The 16,923-nt window shown below is 44.7% G+C and overlaps 1 protein-coding gene across 1 annotated transcript; it reads left to right on the forward strand.

Annotated features, from left to right (window-relative positions):
- The first annotated feature begins 6,093 nt into the window (after positions 1–6,093).
- Positions 6,094–9,824, forward strand: LOC119293918. Its single transcript, XM_037572243.1, has 3 exons — positions 6,094–7,336; positions 7,416–7,485; positions 9,453–9,824. Exons 1-2 carry the CDS (start codon positions 6,178–6,180, stop codon positions 7,463–7,465), a joined length of 1,209 nt encoding a protein of 402 aa, XP_037428140.1. The 5' UTR covers positions 6,094–6,177; the 3' UTR covers positions 7,466–7,485; positions 9,453–9,824.
- Positions 9,825–16,923: the final 7,099 nt, after the last annotated feature.

A 16,923-nucleotide genomic window follows, 5' to 3' on the forward strand; every position in this document is an offset into this window, starting at 1 on the left:
CACGATGCGTGCGTGCGAGTGCGTGCGGCGCGAGGTGGGGGGGGATGAGGGGAAAGATGGGGATCGGGGGGAAGTGGTGTAGTGCGGTCGGGCTAGGGTTTGACCGGGGTGGGGTTATGGTGGAGTGAGGGGGCGGCCTGGGCCGGTTTGGGCCGGCCTGGCTAGCAGCTGGGCTGACTGGCCCAGTGGGGGGTCCTTTTTGTTTTGCTTTGTTTTATTTCTTTTCTTTTTATTTATCCTTTTTCTGTTTTTCAAAAATGTTTAGCATCTAATTGATTATTATAAAATATGGGAGCTAGCTCATAAATTGCAGTGCATTAGATCCTAGCACCAAAAACTAGTCTGGGTGAAATACCATTTCACATTAGATTAGAATTAATTAAGAGGTTATTAAATAATGTATTCAGCCACTGTTTGAGGTTGTTTAAATGACTTATCAAATTTTAATAATGTTGTTTACAATTTTATCCTAGCCTCTGATTTATCTACTATTTATTGAACATTTTAGTTTTAATATTGGAAAACTTCTATTGTTTGCTTGATTTTGAATTTTGAATTTGAATCGGTTTCGAACTAACGCGAGATTAACAATAGTAATCATGGTGACTCAGCATCCTTAACGTGGGATTACTGTAGCATAACTATCCGGGCGTCACAGTTTGCCCAGCGAACAAGCTCGCCCGCACTAGAAGATGGACCGCAGTGCTGCCAGCATTTGATCTAATGGTTGTAACAAAAGTAGGTCATCGATCCATTGGTGGGGCTCACTCAGCGTGAGTCCTCATGCGACGAAGCTACCAAAGATACCATCATTTAACTATGATCGCCTCTTGGAAAGCAGTTCATGGCAAGCATTATATCGACATGGGTGGTAAACATAACAAGTGCTCAGGCCTGCTCCAATTGACCGCCATTGTCGCTTCACAGTTAATAACCCCAATCCATGTCATAATTACAAAGCTTCGCAACATGTAGATAACAAACATTGGATCTCCTCAGCTCCCCGGTGACATACCGGAGACTACTCATCTGTGACAGGTTCACGAGGTTCGCTTTAAGTGGGATAATTTCATGTAGAACTCTATAACAAAAAAATACGTACCTTGCGAGGGTTCAACTTCAAGAGGAACTTTCGTATATGATTTATTATTGCGGAACTTAGGGTAGCAAGATTGAGTGTGCTTCCTCTAAACTGGTTCTTTCCTTCGACATGGCAAGCAAAAGAAAAATTCCAATTCTGAAGGGATGCCAAAAATAAAATCATTGAAAGTTGTATTATTTAGAGGGCATTTGTATAATTCTTCATGCATTCATTGCTAAGGATAACATTGATTAGGGTTCGTCCCACTGACTGGCTGTTTCAATAGCATATGAAAGGGTGGGGATTCAAAAGGATTTGTTCCAGTGAGTACATCTCAACCATTATTTTAGGTAACAGTATCAACCCTTAGCTAATCCCATCGTCAATTCTTATGAACCAAACAAGACAATAAAATTTTACTAAAGTTTCCCCACACAATTCCCATTATTAGATACCAAAAAAGACTATAGTTGTGTGCATCGTGTGATGCCGAATCTGGGGTTATCCCCTTTTTGAAAGAAATGACTCGAAACAATTAATATTTGTTACTATTATCAATATAATATAATACCCCCTTGGACTCACATGTCTCTTCCGGGGGTTTGAATTATTTTGCCTTGTTTTACTTTGGCATTTGATGGTTTTTCTCTAGGTTATCTAAATGAAGGTGGCGCGCCCAGTGCCTCACATGTAATTTCACGAGAACGAAGGAGAAGGATCAAGTAATGAAAGTAAGTAGTAAATGGGTCAAATGATAAAATTCCTGCCTCATTCCTTACTAGTAATGAGGTGCTGGCGACCCCTCAGAACTGTCATAGGAACAAGCCCCATTGGACAATAGCGCAATCCATTCCGCCAAAAACCCTACATGTAAGTCCACTCGCTACATGTTCGCCACGGTTGCTTTAAGCGGGATAATTTCATGTAGTGCACTCCAACAAAAAAAATATGTACCTTGCGAGGGATCTTCACCTTAGGAGGTAGGGTTTATCATCACCAGATATGATGCAACAAGGTTCGGTGCGCTTTCTCTAAATTGATTGTTCCACTCGACATGGTAAGTGGGAAAAAGTACCATTTAAGAAGTGATGCTATAAAATAAAATTGTGGAAAGCCATACTATTTAGGAAACGTTTGCATAATTATTCATGCATTCACCGCTAAAGATGACATTGATTAGGGCTCATCCCATCAACCATCCATTTTAATAACATGAGAAAGGGCGGGAATTTGAAGCGATTTGTTTCAGGGATTACATCTCAACCCTTTCATTATAGGCTATTATGTTATCAAGTCTTAGTTAATCCCTTATTAACTCCCATGAACTAAAAAAGACAATAAACTTCTCCCTTAAGTTCCTACACATACTAACTCACATAATTCCTTATTAGATATAAATACCAAGCAAATGATTCAAACTACCGCCAATATAACTTCCCCCATCCGGACTCCCTCTTTTTTTTGAAGGGTTCCCTCTAGACTCCCATTCCTCTTTGGAATATTTCTCTTTCCCATAATAGGCGATGATGACATCTCCGACTATTGTCGAAACGGGTCACATTGGGAAATAGCACAACTCATTTCTGAAAACCCTAGAAGTAAGCTCAGTCCACACTTGTTGCATGTTCGTTCGTCGGCACACAGCGGCAGCAATGCCCCTTTCGGATCAAGGCCAACTCACGACTCCCCCATGCTGCCGTGCCGCCATGCTGCTTCCATCCTTCGCCACCCCGCCGCTAATGTTGATTGAGCAATAGGGCGACTCGGCCCCAACCACCCATAATGAATTCCCTCTGTTGAAATGCAACCTCAACTAGCTAATCGACGACAGCATCCGTGATATTTAGCTCCGCTCCCATCGAAGGATCCGGCGAGCCTTGTCCGTGCCTCTGTCGTCTGCACCACCTAGCTCGGAATCATCTTCGCCCCTGCCTTCTTTCGCGAGTGCCACACCTTCCATGGCATACAATGGGGCTATCTAACAAATCCTACAAGAGCCATGACGTCTGCCCGATTATACTCTGGCCTGCTCGTTCGCGACCGCCACAACTGGGATGCGGCCAACGCCCGACATGGTCGCATCCTCTTTTACATGCTGAAGAGCAGCTTGTAGATTTCATCGTCTAGGACCCAATCACCGACAACTATCGGGACATTTTCACGAGGATTTCTTCAAGCTAGGTAATTCCATGTGGATGTCTCCAACAAAAAATATGTACTTTATGAGGGATCTTCAACTTCAAGAGAAACTTCGAATAGGGTTTATCATCGATGAGATTTGTTTCAGCGATTACATCTCAAAAGGTTATGTTACAAACCTTTAGCTAATCCCTCATCAATTCCAATGTGTGAACCAAACAAGACAATAATCATTTCCCTAAAGATAGAAAACAAAGGATTCAAAACAATATCCATGACTACCCTTAATATTTTTTTCCTCTAGACTCGCATGCCTCTTTAGGGGGTTAGAATTATTTTACCTCCATTTACTAAGGAGATGGAATAACTCCTCTCTAAAACGACGCATGCCGTCTGACTCCTCTCCAAGAAATAAAAAAGTTTAGGGTTCCTCTGCCTCCTGCTGTTTCCGTTGTTGTTCTGCTTCGTCTCCGGTGGCCCTAGGGCCATGGAGGCACGGTGGATCTTGACCATTGCCGAAGGGAGGGATCTTGTTTCCGTTCGTTTAGGTTTTGTGTCCTGCTCAGTAAGACGAGGCAGTGACGGCTCTCTAAAGATGGAATAAGATTCTCCTCGCCTAGCCCCTGTTTCGGTGATGTGTCTAGCGTCGTCTGAGTGTGTGCGGAGGTGTGTCTCCGGCTGATCTCACGAGATTCACTCGGTGCTTGTTTTCGGGTGGATTTTCTTGGATGCAGTCTTCATTCGTGTGTCTACAGGTTGGATCCTTTCGATTTATATTTGTCTTCATGATTGACATTTGTTGTTCTAGTCCTATATGTGACCTTAGCATGACGAATTTCGAAGTTGGGCCCACTTACTTAGGGACGGGCGATGATGGCGGTCCTTCGGTTCACTCCAGTGTTTGTAGTTGTTGCTAGATGATCTACGGACATTGATGCAATTATTATTATTATTTATGTTCTTTATATTTCCATGGCATGATGAATATATCAAAAGTTTCCTCGCAATTTTTTTACCAAGGAGAGGAGCAAATAATGAAAGTGAAAAGGAAAACGGGTCAAATGGTAAAAAAAATCCCGCCTCACTCCGTTACAAAAGAGGTGCTGACGGCCCTTGTGACCGTCGTAAGAACAAGCCCCATCACCATCGGGCAATAGCGCAGCCAATTTCCACCGAAACCCTAGAAGTAAGCGCAGTCCACACGCTGCCTGTTCGTCCGACGGCGGCGACGGCGCCCCACTGCTTCCAGCCTCTGACGCCCCGCCGCTAGTGCTAATTTAGCGATAGGGCGACTCGCGCCGGCCCTATCCCCCAACATGGATTCGCCTCCGCCGCAACGCCGACTCCAATCGCTGGTCGACGACGCCATCAGCAAGATTTTGCTCCGCAACCCGCCGGACGATCCGGCAAGGCTCGTCCGCACCTCCAATGTCTGCACCACCTGGTTCGGAATCGTCTCCGACCCTTCCTTCTTTCGCGATTACCGGGCCTTCCACCGGAAGCCCCCCGATATGGGCTACCTCCACAACATATCCTACTACGAGAGCCACGACGTCGTTGCCCAATTCATCCCCACCGGAGCCTTCCGCCCGCTCGTTTGCGAGCGCCGCGACTGGGACGCGGTTGGCTCCCGCCATGGCCGAGTCCTCTTCTACACTCCCAAGGAGAAGGGCACGGATTTCATCGTTTCGGAACTTTGAATAGGGTTTATCATCGATGCGGTTTGTTTCAGCGATTACCTCTCAAAAGGTTATGTTATAAATCTTTAGCTAATCCCTCATCAACTCACATGTGTGAACCAAACAAGACAATAAACATTTCCCTAAAGATAGCAAATGAAGGATTCAAAACAATATCCATGACTACTCTCAGTATTTTTTTCCTCTAGACTCGCATGCCTCTTTCGGGGGTTAGAATTATTTTACCTTTATTTACTAAGGAGAGGGAATAACTCCTCACCAAAACAACGCATGCCGCCCGACTCCTCTTCAAGAAATAAAAAAAGCTTAGGGTTCCTTTGCCCCCTGTCGTCGCCGGTGCCGTTATGCCTCGTCTCCGGTGCCGTTATGCCTCGTCTCCGGTGGCCCTAGGGCCATGGAGGCAGGGTGGACCTTGACCATTGCCGGCGGGAAGGATCTTGTTCATTTTTAGGTGTTTTTCTGAGTTCGTTTAGGTTTTGTGTCCTACTCAGTAAGAGGAGGCGGTGAAGGCTCTCTGAAGATGCAATAGGATTCTCGCCGCCTACCCCCCTGTTCCGGTAATGTGTCTAGCATCGTCGTAGGGTGTGTGAAGGTGTGTCTCTGGCTGATCTCGCGAGATTCAATCAGTGCTTGTTTTTGGGTGGATCTGCTTGGATCCAGTCTTGGTTTGCCTGTCTACAGGTTGAACCCTTTCGACCTATATTTTTCTTCATCGGTGAAGTATGTTTTCTGGTCCTGTGAGACCTTAGCACCACGACTTCCGACTGTCTACTATAACAAGTTCGGCCCGGCTCCGGTGAGGAGGGGCGATGATGGTGGCACGCATTCGGTTCGTTCTAGTGTCTGAAGTCGTCGCTAGGTGATCTACGGACATGAATGCTTTATTATTATTATTTTTATGTTTTTTGTACTGCCATGACATGATGAATATATCAAAAGTTTCCTCGCAAAAAGAAATACTACTAAGGAGAGGAGCAAATAATGAAAGTGAAAAGTAAAACGGGTCAAATGGTAAAATAAATCCCGCCTCACTCCGTTCCAAACGAGGTGCTGACGGCCCTCGTGACTGTCGTAAGAACAAGCCCCATCGCCATCGGGCAATAGCGCAGCCAATTTCCACCGAAAACCCTAGAATCAAGCGCAGCAGTCCACTCGCTGCCTGTTCGCCCGACGGCGGCGACGGCACCCACTGCTTCCAACCTCAGACGTCCCGCCGCTAACGCTAATTGAGCGAGGGCGACTTGCGCCGGCCCCACCATGGATTCGCCTCCGCCGCAACGCAGACTCCAATCGCTGGTCGACGACGCCATCCGCGAGACTTTGCTCCGGATCCCGCCGGACGACCCGGCGAGGCTCGTCCGCGCCTCCGCTGTCTCCACCGCCTGGTTCGGAATCGTCTCCGACCCTTCCTTCTTTCGCGACTACCGGACCTTCCACGGGAAGCCGCCGATATTGGGCTACCTCGACAACAAATCCTACGAGAGCCACAACGTCGCCCAATTCATCCCCACCGGAGCCTTCCGCCCGCTCGTTTGCGAGCGCCGCGACTGGGACGCGGTCGACTCCCGCCATGGCCGCGTCCTCTTCTACACTCCCAAGGAGGACACTGATTTCATCGTTTGGGACCCCATCACCGACAACCAGCAGGTGATTTCCACCGATCCCAAGATATTTGAGATACTTTGTACTGCAGAGGGGATAACCTGGATGGCCACTGTGCTCTGCGCCAAGGACGCCTGCGATCACCTGGGCTGCCATGACGGTCCCTTCCTCGTGGCTTTCATGGGCTCCAACGAGGTAGAAAAGACCATGTTCGCCTCTGTTTACTCATCCGAGACTACCGAGTGGAGCGAAATGATCTCAGTTGAGAATCCGCATGGTATCTATCCGCTTGCCACCAACACATGTCCGTATGCCATTGAGGAGAAGGGCCACACTGCCGTTGTCGGAAAGAAAATCTATTACCCCGTCAAGTGGAGCTACTGGACCATGAAAATTTTGATGTACAATGTCGGCGAGCAGGAACTTTCACTTATCAATTTGCAGGGCCAGGCACCGGCGCGCGGTTTACTCATGGGAGAGGAAGACGGTGCGCTGGTGTTTGCAGCCATAAAGGCGTCTAAACTCTCTGTGTGGTCAATGGAGGATGGTCCCAATGGAGTTGTGGCGAGAGGGAAACGCAGGGACATGAAGCTTGAAACTACTCTCACTCCTCGTGCCCTCTCATGGATGGTAGGTGAAACCTTCAAGGATGGTAGAGGCACATTGGTTGGTTTCGCGAACGGTGCCGGTGTCATCTTCCTAAATACAGAAGATGGGCTCTTTACAGTTGAGGTCGGTTCTGGCCAAACAAAGAAGATACACAGAAACTGCAGCTTCGAGACAGTAATACCCTATGTGAGCTTCTACAGTCGAGGTACTATATAGCTTCGTTTATTTGGACTTGTAAACCTCCATATGTTTGCTTTCTTTTTATACTATTTTTGCCTTTTCAGAGCATGCCAGGTTCGTAATGCCACTACAATCAAAATCATACAAGAAGTGAAGCGGCCACCATTTTGAATGGTAAGATTTTGTTTAGTGACTTATTTTACCACGCACCCTACGGCCAGGGATTAGTTCCACTGGTCTCTAATCCACTAATCCCTCCACTAGGCTCTATATTTGGTTAATCTCTGACATGGGTTAGATAACATGGCAGACACAGTTCCAAAAGGTCACATTAACAACTGCTAGCAGCCTGGCTTGAATAATTTGTATGAGAAATGTCCATTTCAGTCTGATCAGAAAATTTGTTTGTTAAACATCATTCTTGGGTACAGAAGTACATTGGTTCTTTAAATAAGATTTCTAAGTGCAGTAAAACCTGAAAAGTACCGATGGTCAAGCCCTGGACAAAAGGAGTTTTCTTTAACTAAGGCTGACTTGTTAATTAAACTAGCTAGTAGTTCAAGTAAGATATGGATGATAGTGTGTTTACTGCAGCATCAACAAGATTAGCTGCCAGCGAGGATTTTGTAAGGGGTGCTGTTGTCGTTGCTATAGCACATTAGCAGCAATAATCAAACAACTGGAAAATTCAGAAAAAAAATCAAGTTGTTAATTAGAATAGTATTGGGACCAGTTGACTAAAAAAACACGAAATAGCAACTAAGAAGGTTAGTTAATCAAATCAAGTAGAAAGACACCACATAAGGTATGTGCAAGTAACATGTTTATTGCTGAGTTTGAGTAGAGAATGCTTATGCAAGACGAACTGCTGCTATGGTAACTTGCTAGAAAAGGTACCAGGTTCTTAAAAACATTTTATGATTAGAAGAATGATAAGTGGATATGGCACATTATATCTATTCCACGTGCAATCCTCCACACAAGTCCTATTTACAGCCAGAAAGCAGAGAGCTTATTTGAGTGTGTCATTGTGGTAAGCCGCAATTTTCTTGGTACTGACTACAAAAGGTGGTCGCTTGCTCTCATCAGATAAATCTGAAAACTACAACTTATGATAGAAATAGGTAGGGATATCCAAAACCAAAGTGGAGTTCAATCTTTTTTTATGACAAGTATTCAAGCTTACTAATATAATGATTTATATTTGGTAAAAATAATGCAGCAAATTTTGGAAACAATAGTATATATACAAATGGAAATTTGATAGGTGCAACAGAAATCATCTTAATTCTTAAAGGCTTCAGTTTCTTAATAGACTAAGAAACTCAAGGGAGATGCAGGTTTATCTAGATATGGACAGCAAGAATAAAGTGCTCCAGATTATGCTCTTTCAATAATGAAAACAGCAAATACTTAGCAGTTGAACAATGACGCACAACACATGTACGGTTCATCTCCAAAAACAGCATATGCTTTACTAGTGACAAAAAGGGGATGGAACATAAAAACTGTAAACAGCATATGCTTTACTAGTGACAAAAAAGAGGTAAAATAGGGTTTCAACTCCACCCTCCACTATTTCGGATAGTATTTATGGTTCTACCTTTTTTTGTAGATGTATTCAGAATTTCAGATCATGTATTCAGAGTATGCATGTACATGATACCAACTGTTGCATGCCTATATTCACAATCACACAGACTAAAGCAACAAATTAAGACTCCAGAGGGTGTCATCTTCTAGAGTTTAATGGGCAGGCTGTTTGTGGTTGAGTTCAGGTCGAACCAAGAAGGTTGATAGAGCATCTATAGTAGTATTTTTTTTTCAAAACATCTATACTAGTATTTTAGTTTTCTTGTGATCAGCGTATTCTTTACATGCACTCTTAGTAATTATATCAGCTTATTCATTACTCCCTCCGTCCGTAAAAACTTGTCCCTCAAATGGATGTATCTAGCACCAAGTTAGTGCTAGATACATCCATTTGAGGAACAAGCTTGGGACAAGTTTTTCCGGACGGAGAGATACTTCAGAGGATCAGTCTGCCACATAGAGCTCCATGCCATTAGCTCGTCATATGTGTAGTCATTGTATCGTTATTACTGCGGCAGACTAAAGCGTTAAGTTTGACCACTTTGCAGAGTAGATGAATTATGGAGCTGCATGGATAATGGTCAAGTTTCTGTGGAGAAATGCTGGAGCCTTTTGAGAGTATGATTGAAGTATTGAACTTCTGATTTGGTTTCAGAGGAACAATAGCTTTCTGGTCAGTTCGTTGGTTTCAGAGGAACACTAGCTTTCTGGTCAGTTTGTTGGTTTCAGAGGAAGGACCGCTTTCTATTCAAGTATTCAGTTCGTCCAGTGTGACCATAATTCTAAGGTTGTTATGTTGTTATGCCGTGTGACCAACTGTGTGCATTGTGCTTGTTACTGAGATTTGTCAAATTGTGTTGTGACAACTGCATGCTCTTGGCAACGCAACAGTATGAATTAATATGTGGACTTTGATGTAATTTGTGCACTAGACCGTGGCTGGAGAATTTCGGAAAGCCAAGTCTATCGATTTTGCCTCTACATTCTAGCCTGCAAATCCTCGTCTCATTCAGATCTAACACACAGGCGATGCTTCAATGTTCAAACATCTACAGAATTCAGTGTATACTCAGTCCACCTTCATCGCGTCCAGAACTCTTTCCATGTATATATTTTTTCCTTTTGTGAAAAGGAGGATTAACTAAAGCCTATGTATTAAAAATGATGCACAAAATCATACACTATTTATTACACGGCAATGCTAAGCAAAGGCAAGCATCCAAATCCAATGGTACCCAAAACTATTAAGAGTTAACAACATGTACGCGGGTACATTTTCATAAAAAAAACTTGTAAATGACTCAAACCGGCCAATAAACTTGCTTTGCGGGAACAGTTTCATACAAATCAGTCCGAAACAACTGTGTGTCACGCCACGTAGGCAGGCAGGCACTTTCAAGCTCCTAACTCAAGTTACATTAATGAAACAGAAAAAGATAAATCAGATGTGAATAGTGTCAAAGTACTATTCACTCAAAGCTGCTACTATTTAAATTCAAATTTGTCTTTTTTAATCTCTGAATGTACATCAAGTTTTGAGCTGATTTTTCCTGAGTTGTAGACATACCCCACATGAATGTATCAAATAATTTCAGATTTTTTTAGAATGTCTAAATATGATTTTTTTTTTAGGGTTGATCTCTTTATCTTAACTAAATGTGAGATCTCATACAAGCCTCCACCCACAATTCTCATCTCTCTTGACGCATGTGTAGCTTCCTCACGGGCAGTGTCCTGTGCCACGATTTGCATGCCACGACATAGGAATACGGTGGCCGATACAGCGTATGGATAGCGGCGATGTGCGCTTCCGTGTGTAGCTAGGAGGGATAGAAATGGAATAAAATACTTAAAATTGTTTGTGCCACAATGTTGGAACCTGTACCTAGCTCAGAGCATCTTCAATAGAGGCGCAAAAATATCGAGCGCTAAAATAGTTTTACAGCGCAACTGTAGCACTTTTAGCGTGCCGCGGTGAACATTGATTTTCCACATGCCCAAAAACGGGCGCCCAAAAAAACATCCAGTGCAAATTATGAAGCACGCATGATCTGGCGCCCAATATTTGTAACATGGGATAGCGCTTTTAAGCAATTGCCTTAAATTCTTTTGCACGCGCACTATTTTGCAGCATAAGCGTCTCCGGCGCTCAAAAAGGATGGTTTTTAGTGCGCGGAGCAGGTTTTGTGTGCCTGTTGGAGATGCTCTCGGTGGCTAAACAGTTGTATACCTGAATGAAAGGTTCTCTGCTCGACTCTCAGGACGGACTCTCGCTTTTTTCAGAATTTGTTTTTTGCAGTGTTCAATAGGTGTACGTCAGCAGAAAATTTAGTTCTGCAGTAACTGAATAGCCATCGGTAGCATGTACTTCAGCAAAAATTTCAACGGAAACTGAACAACAATAAACTCTGTTGCTCTAGGCCTTTCTAAACCAAAAATACACTGGGAAGAAAGAGTAAACCTGAATTTTGGCAGCCTTAACTGGAGCAGACGGCTCATCGGCATCCAAGATGGATGTCGCGCCTATTATCCCAACGTCTGGCTGCGACGAATGGCTGCTGACCTCGGCATGCTGATCCCCGCTGCTTGATCCTCCAGGCCCTGCCCGCCTTGGCTGAAATGCTCGGTGCTTCTGTCTCGGATGATCACGCCAATAGAGAGGCCCTTGAGCACTTAGCCCGGACCGGGCCCTGAGGACTCATCCACGGACATAAGTTGGGCCATCACGGGCCCCAGCAGGTCCTCGGGCTGGGGAGCAGAAGACTGGACATTGACCGAGAAGGAAAATCACTTGTGCACTGCATCAAGGTAGAAGAATCTAGTTAGCTCGACTCACAAAGTTTTAACCAACACCTCGGATAAAAGAGGAATACGTCGGCATACCTCGTTGGGCTGCTGGTACTCCCAGTACACTAGTAGAAAAGGGGGCAATGGCCCAGGCCAGTTCAGCCCATTAGTCCCGGTTCAATCCAGAACCGGGACCAATGGAGCTATTTGCCCCGGTTCGTGAGCCCAGGGGGGCGGCCGGGCCACGTGGGCCATTGGTCCCGGTTCGTCCGGACCTTTTGGTCTCGGTTGATGGGACGAACCGGGACCAATGGGCCTGGCTCCTGGCCCATCACTATTGGTTTCGGTTGGTGGCATGAACCGGGACCAATGGCTACTCGTTAGTCCCGGTTCATGCCACGAACCGGGACCAATAGTGCTGCCTATATATACCCCCTCGCTCACGAGCAGAGCACTCCAGTGCTCTGTTTTTCTCTTGCCGGCGAGGGGGGGGGGCTTTGTGGTGCTCTAGCTCACCTCCATAGCACATGAGGTGTTCGATGAAATGCCCGAGCCACACTACTTAATCTTTCTCCTCTCCAAGCTCGACCTCCAACCTCTATTTTCCTCAATATTTGTCTAGGTTTAGCGGTCCATCACGCCCCGTCCCCGTCTTCACCGCTGTCGATCACCCGCGCCGATCTCATCGCCAGCACCACCGTGGTGAGCCTCTTGTTCTTATCTTCTTTTTGAAAGGAAAAATATTCTTACTTGTATTATTGCATCTTATATAGTGCGATGGTTTTGGTATCCGCCCCCGTCGGCCCTCGTCCTGTCTATGATTCGGATGTGGTATATATTATCTTTTCATAACTATTGGTTCATTTATTGTTTATGAAAATTATGCCGACCAACGTGACATAGATTTTATTTATCTAGGAGGTTGTTGAACCGGAAATTCCAACCGACCCTATTGTCGAGAGGTTAAATTTAGTTGAAGAAGAAAACAATTTCTTGAAGGAAAAAATAAAAAAACTTGAGGAGGAGAAGATGATATTGGAGTTGCATGTTGCGGATGTCGTCGATGATCACAAGATCAAGATGGATGCAATACGCTTGAAGATGAGAAAGATTAGAAAATATGACATTCATACCGAGGCTTGGTATCATTATGCCGTTGGATCAGTTGTTACCTTGGTTGCGATTATGATCGCATTTGTTTTCGCGTTGAAATGTTTTACATAGTTTCATTGTATGGTTTAATTAATTTAGATGCTCTGCAGAGCTTTATGTTGTTAGATGAGAACTATGTATGTACTTTGGTTTTTATGTGATGATGAACTTCTATTAATTTGGTCACTTAATTATCTATTCATGATGTTCTGTAATGATTTTTGACACACTTAATTATATATAATGCACGCAGATGAACCGGCAATGGATGTACGGTGACAGACACACATCCGAGTACATTAAGGGCGTGCATGATTTTCTCGAAGTGGCTGAGGCAAACAAGCAGAATGGTTTTATGTGTTGTCCATGCCCTATATGTGGGAATACGAAGTCTTACTCTGACCGGAAAATCCTTCACACCCACCTGCTTTACAAGGGTTTCATGCCACACTATAATGTTTGGATGAGGCACGGAGAAATAGGGGTTATGATGGAAGACGGCGAGGAAGAAGAGTACGATGACAACTATGTGCCCCCTGAATACGGTGATGCTACTGAACATCAAGATGCACCAGACGATGTGCACGATGTTGCTGCAACGGGCGAAGCTGCTGAAGATCAAGAGGAACCAGACGATGTGCCCGATGATGATGATCTCCGCCGGGTCATTGTCGATGCAAGGACACAATGCGAAAGTCAAAAGGAGAAGCTGAAGTTCGATCGCATGTTAGAGGATCACAAAAAGGGGTTGTACCCCAATTGTGAAGATGGCAACACAAAGCTCGGTACCGTACTCGAATTGCTGCAGTGGAAGGCAGAGAATGCTGTGCCTGATAAAGGATTTGAGAAGCTACTGAAAATAATGAAGAAGAAGCTTCCAAAGGATAACGAATTGCCCGACAGTACATACGCAGCAAAGAAGGTCGTATGCCCTCTAGGATTGGAGGTGGAGAAGATACATGCATGCCCTAATGACTGCGTCCTCTACCGCGGTGCCTACAAGGATCTGAACGCATGCCCGGTATGCGGTGCATTGCGGTATAAGATCAGACGAGATGACCCTGGTGATGTTGACGGCGAGCCTCCCAAGAAGAGGGTTCCTGCGAAGGTGATGTGGTATGCTCCTATAATACCACGGTTGAAACGTCTGTTCAGAAACGGGGAGCATGCCAAGTTGATGCGATGGCACAGTGAGGACCGTAAGAAAGACGGGAAGTTGAGAGCACCCGCTGACGGGTCGCAGTGGATAAAAATTGAGAGAAAGTACTGGGATGAGTTTGCAAAGGACCCAAGGAACGTATGGTTTGCTTTAACCGCGGATGGCATTAATCCTTTGGGGGAGCAGAGCAGCAATCACAGCACCTAGCCCGTGACTCTATGTATGTATAACCTTCCTCCTTGAATGTGCATGAAGCGGAAGTTCATTATGATGCCAGTTCTCATCCAAGGCCCTAAGCAACCCGGCAACGACATTGATGTGTACCTAAGGTCATTAGATGAAGAACTTTTACAGCTGTGGAATGGAAACGGTGTACGTACGTGGGATGAGCACAAAAAGGAGGAATTTGACCTAAATGCGTTGCTGTTCGTGACCATCAACGATTGGCCCGCTCTCAGTAACCTTTCAGGACAGACAAGCAAGGGATACCACGCATGCACGCACTGTTTACTTGACACCGATAGTATATACCTGGGAAGCTGCAGGAAGAATGTGTACCTGGGCCATCGTCGATTTCTTCCGACCAACCATCAATGTCGAAAGAAAGGCAAGCATTTCAAAGGCGAGGCAGATCACCGGAAGAAGCCCGCCATGCGTACCGGTGATCACGTACTTGCTATGGTCAATGATTTACACGTAATCTTTGGAAAGGGTCCCGGCGGACTAGCTGTTCCGAATGACGCTGAGAATCACGCACCCGTGTGGAAGAAGAAATCTATATTTTGGGACCTACCCTACTGGAAAGACCTAGAGGTCCGCTCTTCGATCGACGTGATACACGTGACGAAGAACCTTTGCGTGAACCTGCTAGGCTTCTTAGGCGTGTATGAGAAGACAAAAGATACACCTGAGGCACGAGAGGACCTGCAACGCTTGCACGAAAAAGAGGGCATGCCTCCGAAGCAGTATGAAGGTCCTGCCAGCTACGCTCTTACGAAAGAAGAGAAAGAAATATTCTTTCAATGCCTGCTCAGTATGAAGGTCCCGACTGGCTTCTCGTCGAATATAAAGGGAATAATAAATATGCCAGAGAAAAAGTTCCAGAACCTAAAGTCTCATGACTGCCACGTGATTATGACGCAACTGCTTCCTGTTGCATTGAGGGGGATTCTACCGGAAAACGTCCGATTAGCCATTGTGAAGCTATGTGCATTCCTCAATGCAATATCTCAGAAGGTGATCGATCCAGAAATCGTACCAACGCTAAGGAGTGATGTGGCGCAATGTCTTGTCAGTTTCGAGCTGGTGTTCCCACCATCCTTCTTCAATATCATGACACACGTCCTAGTTCATCTAGTCGACGAGATTTTCATTCTGGGGCCCGTGTTTCTACATAATATGTACCCCTTTGAGAGGTTCATGGGAGTCCTAAAGAAATATGTTCGTAACCGCGCTAGGCCAGAAGGAAGCATCTCCATGGGCCATCAAACAGAGGATGTCATCGGGTTTTGTGTTGACTTCATTCCTAGCCTTAAGAAGATAGGTCTCCCTAAATCGCGGTATGAGGGGAGACTGACTGGAAAAGGCACGCTTGGAAGGGACTCAATAATATGCAGGGACGGATATTCTTGGTCTCAAGCACACTACACAGTTCTACAGAACTCTACCTTGGTGACCCCGTATGTCGATGAACACAAGAACAGTCTGCGCTCCAAACACCCGGAGCAGTGCAACGACTGGATTACATGTGAACACATTAGGACTTTCAGCAGTTGGTTGGAAACACGTCTCAGAGGTGACAGCACTGTTTGTGATGAGCTATACTTGTTGTCCAGGGGACCATCTTCGACTGTAATGATTTGGAAAGGATACGAGATAAATGGGAATACATTTTACACGATTGACCAAGATGAAAAGAGCACCAACCAAAACAGCGGTGTCCGCTTTGATGCAGCAACCGACAATGGAAATGACACATATTATGGTTACATAGTAGACATATGGGAACTTGACTACGGAGTAGATTTTAAGGTCCCTTTGTTTAAGTGCAAGTGGGTCAATCTGTCAGGAGGCGGGGTACAGGTAGACCCACAGTACAGAATGACAACAGTGGATCTGAAAAATCTTGGGTACACTAACGAACCGTTCGTCCTAGCCAATGATGTGACATAGGTTATCTATGTGAAGGACATGTCTACCAGACCGAGGAAAAGAAAAGATAAGGAAGCGAATACATCATACAATGAGCCAAAGCGCCACATAGTTCTTTTAGGAAAAAGGGACATCCTGGGAGTGGAGGGCAAGACAGACATGTCTGAAGAGTATGAAAAGTTTCATGAAATTCCCCCCTTCAAAGTCAAGGCTGACCCAAGCATCCTGATAAACGATGAAGATTATCCATGGTTACGGCGCAATAAGCAAACGACACAAGCGAAGAAAAAGTGAAGACTTTCTCCCGCAACTATTATGATGATACCATGCCAACTTTGTAATAGACGAGTATGATACCATTGTCCTTTTTGTACATGCACATGCTATGCCAACTTTTTCAGAGTTCATTTGAAAACTATGAATTTGAAAACCTCGCCAACCGAAGGGCGCTCACACCGGTTTATAAGCCCGTCCCTCTACACGCCTTGTTGAGCTCACAAACTTGTGATTCACACAAATTTCAAAGAAAACTAATGGCACAAACAGAAAGTTTATAATTTTGCTGACCTAAAAGCAAAAAGAATTAAAAAATAAAGCAAAAAACCAAAAGAAAATAAATAATGCAGAAAACAAAACAAAAAAACTTGAAAAAAAAATAAAAATAGCAACAATAAGTATTTTGTTGTAAGTAGAAACAAAATAAAATAAATAAATAAAGCAAAAAAGTGTTTTCAAATTTGAAAACTAATGGCACTAACAGAAAGTTTATA

This window comes from Triticum dicoccoides, chromosome 4B, assembly GCF_002162155.2.
Source record: "Triticum dicoccoides isolate Atlit2015 ecotype Zavitan chromosome 4B, WEW_v2.0, whole genome shotgun sequence".
NCBI lineage: Eukaryota > Viridiplantae > Streptophyta > Magnoliopsida > Poales > Poaceae > Triticum > Triticum dicoccoides.

Coding starts and splice junctions, on each gene's coding strand:
- LOC119293918 (XM_037572243.1), top strand. CDS start 6,178: ATGGATTCGCCTCCGCCGCAACGCAGACTCCAATCGCTGGTCGACGAC. Junction 7,337..7,415: donor TGTGAGCTTCTACAGTCGAG/GTACTATATAGC, acceptor TTGCCTTTTCAG/AGCATGCCAGGTTCGTAATG.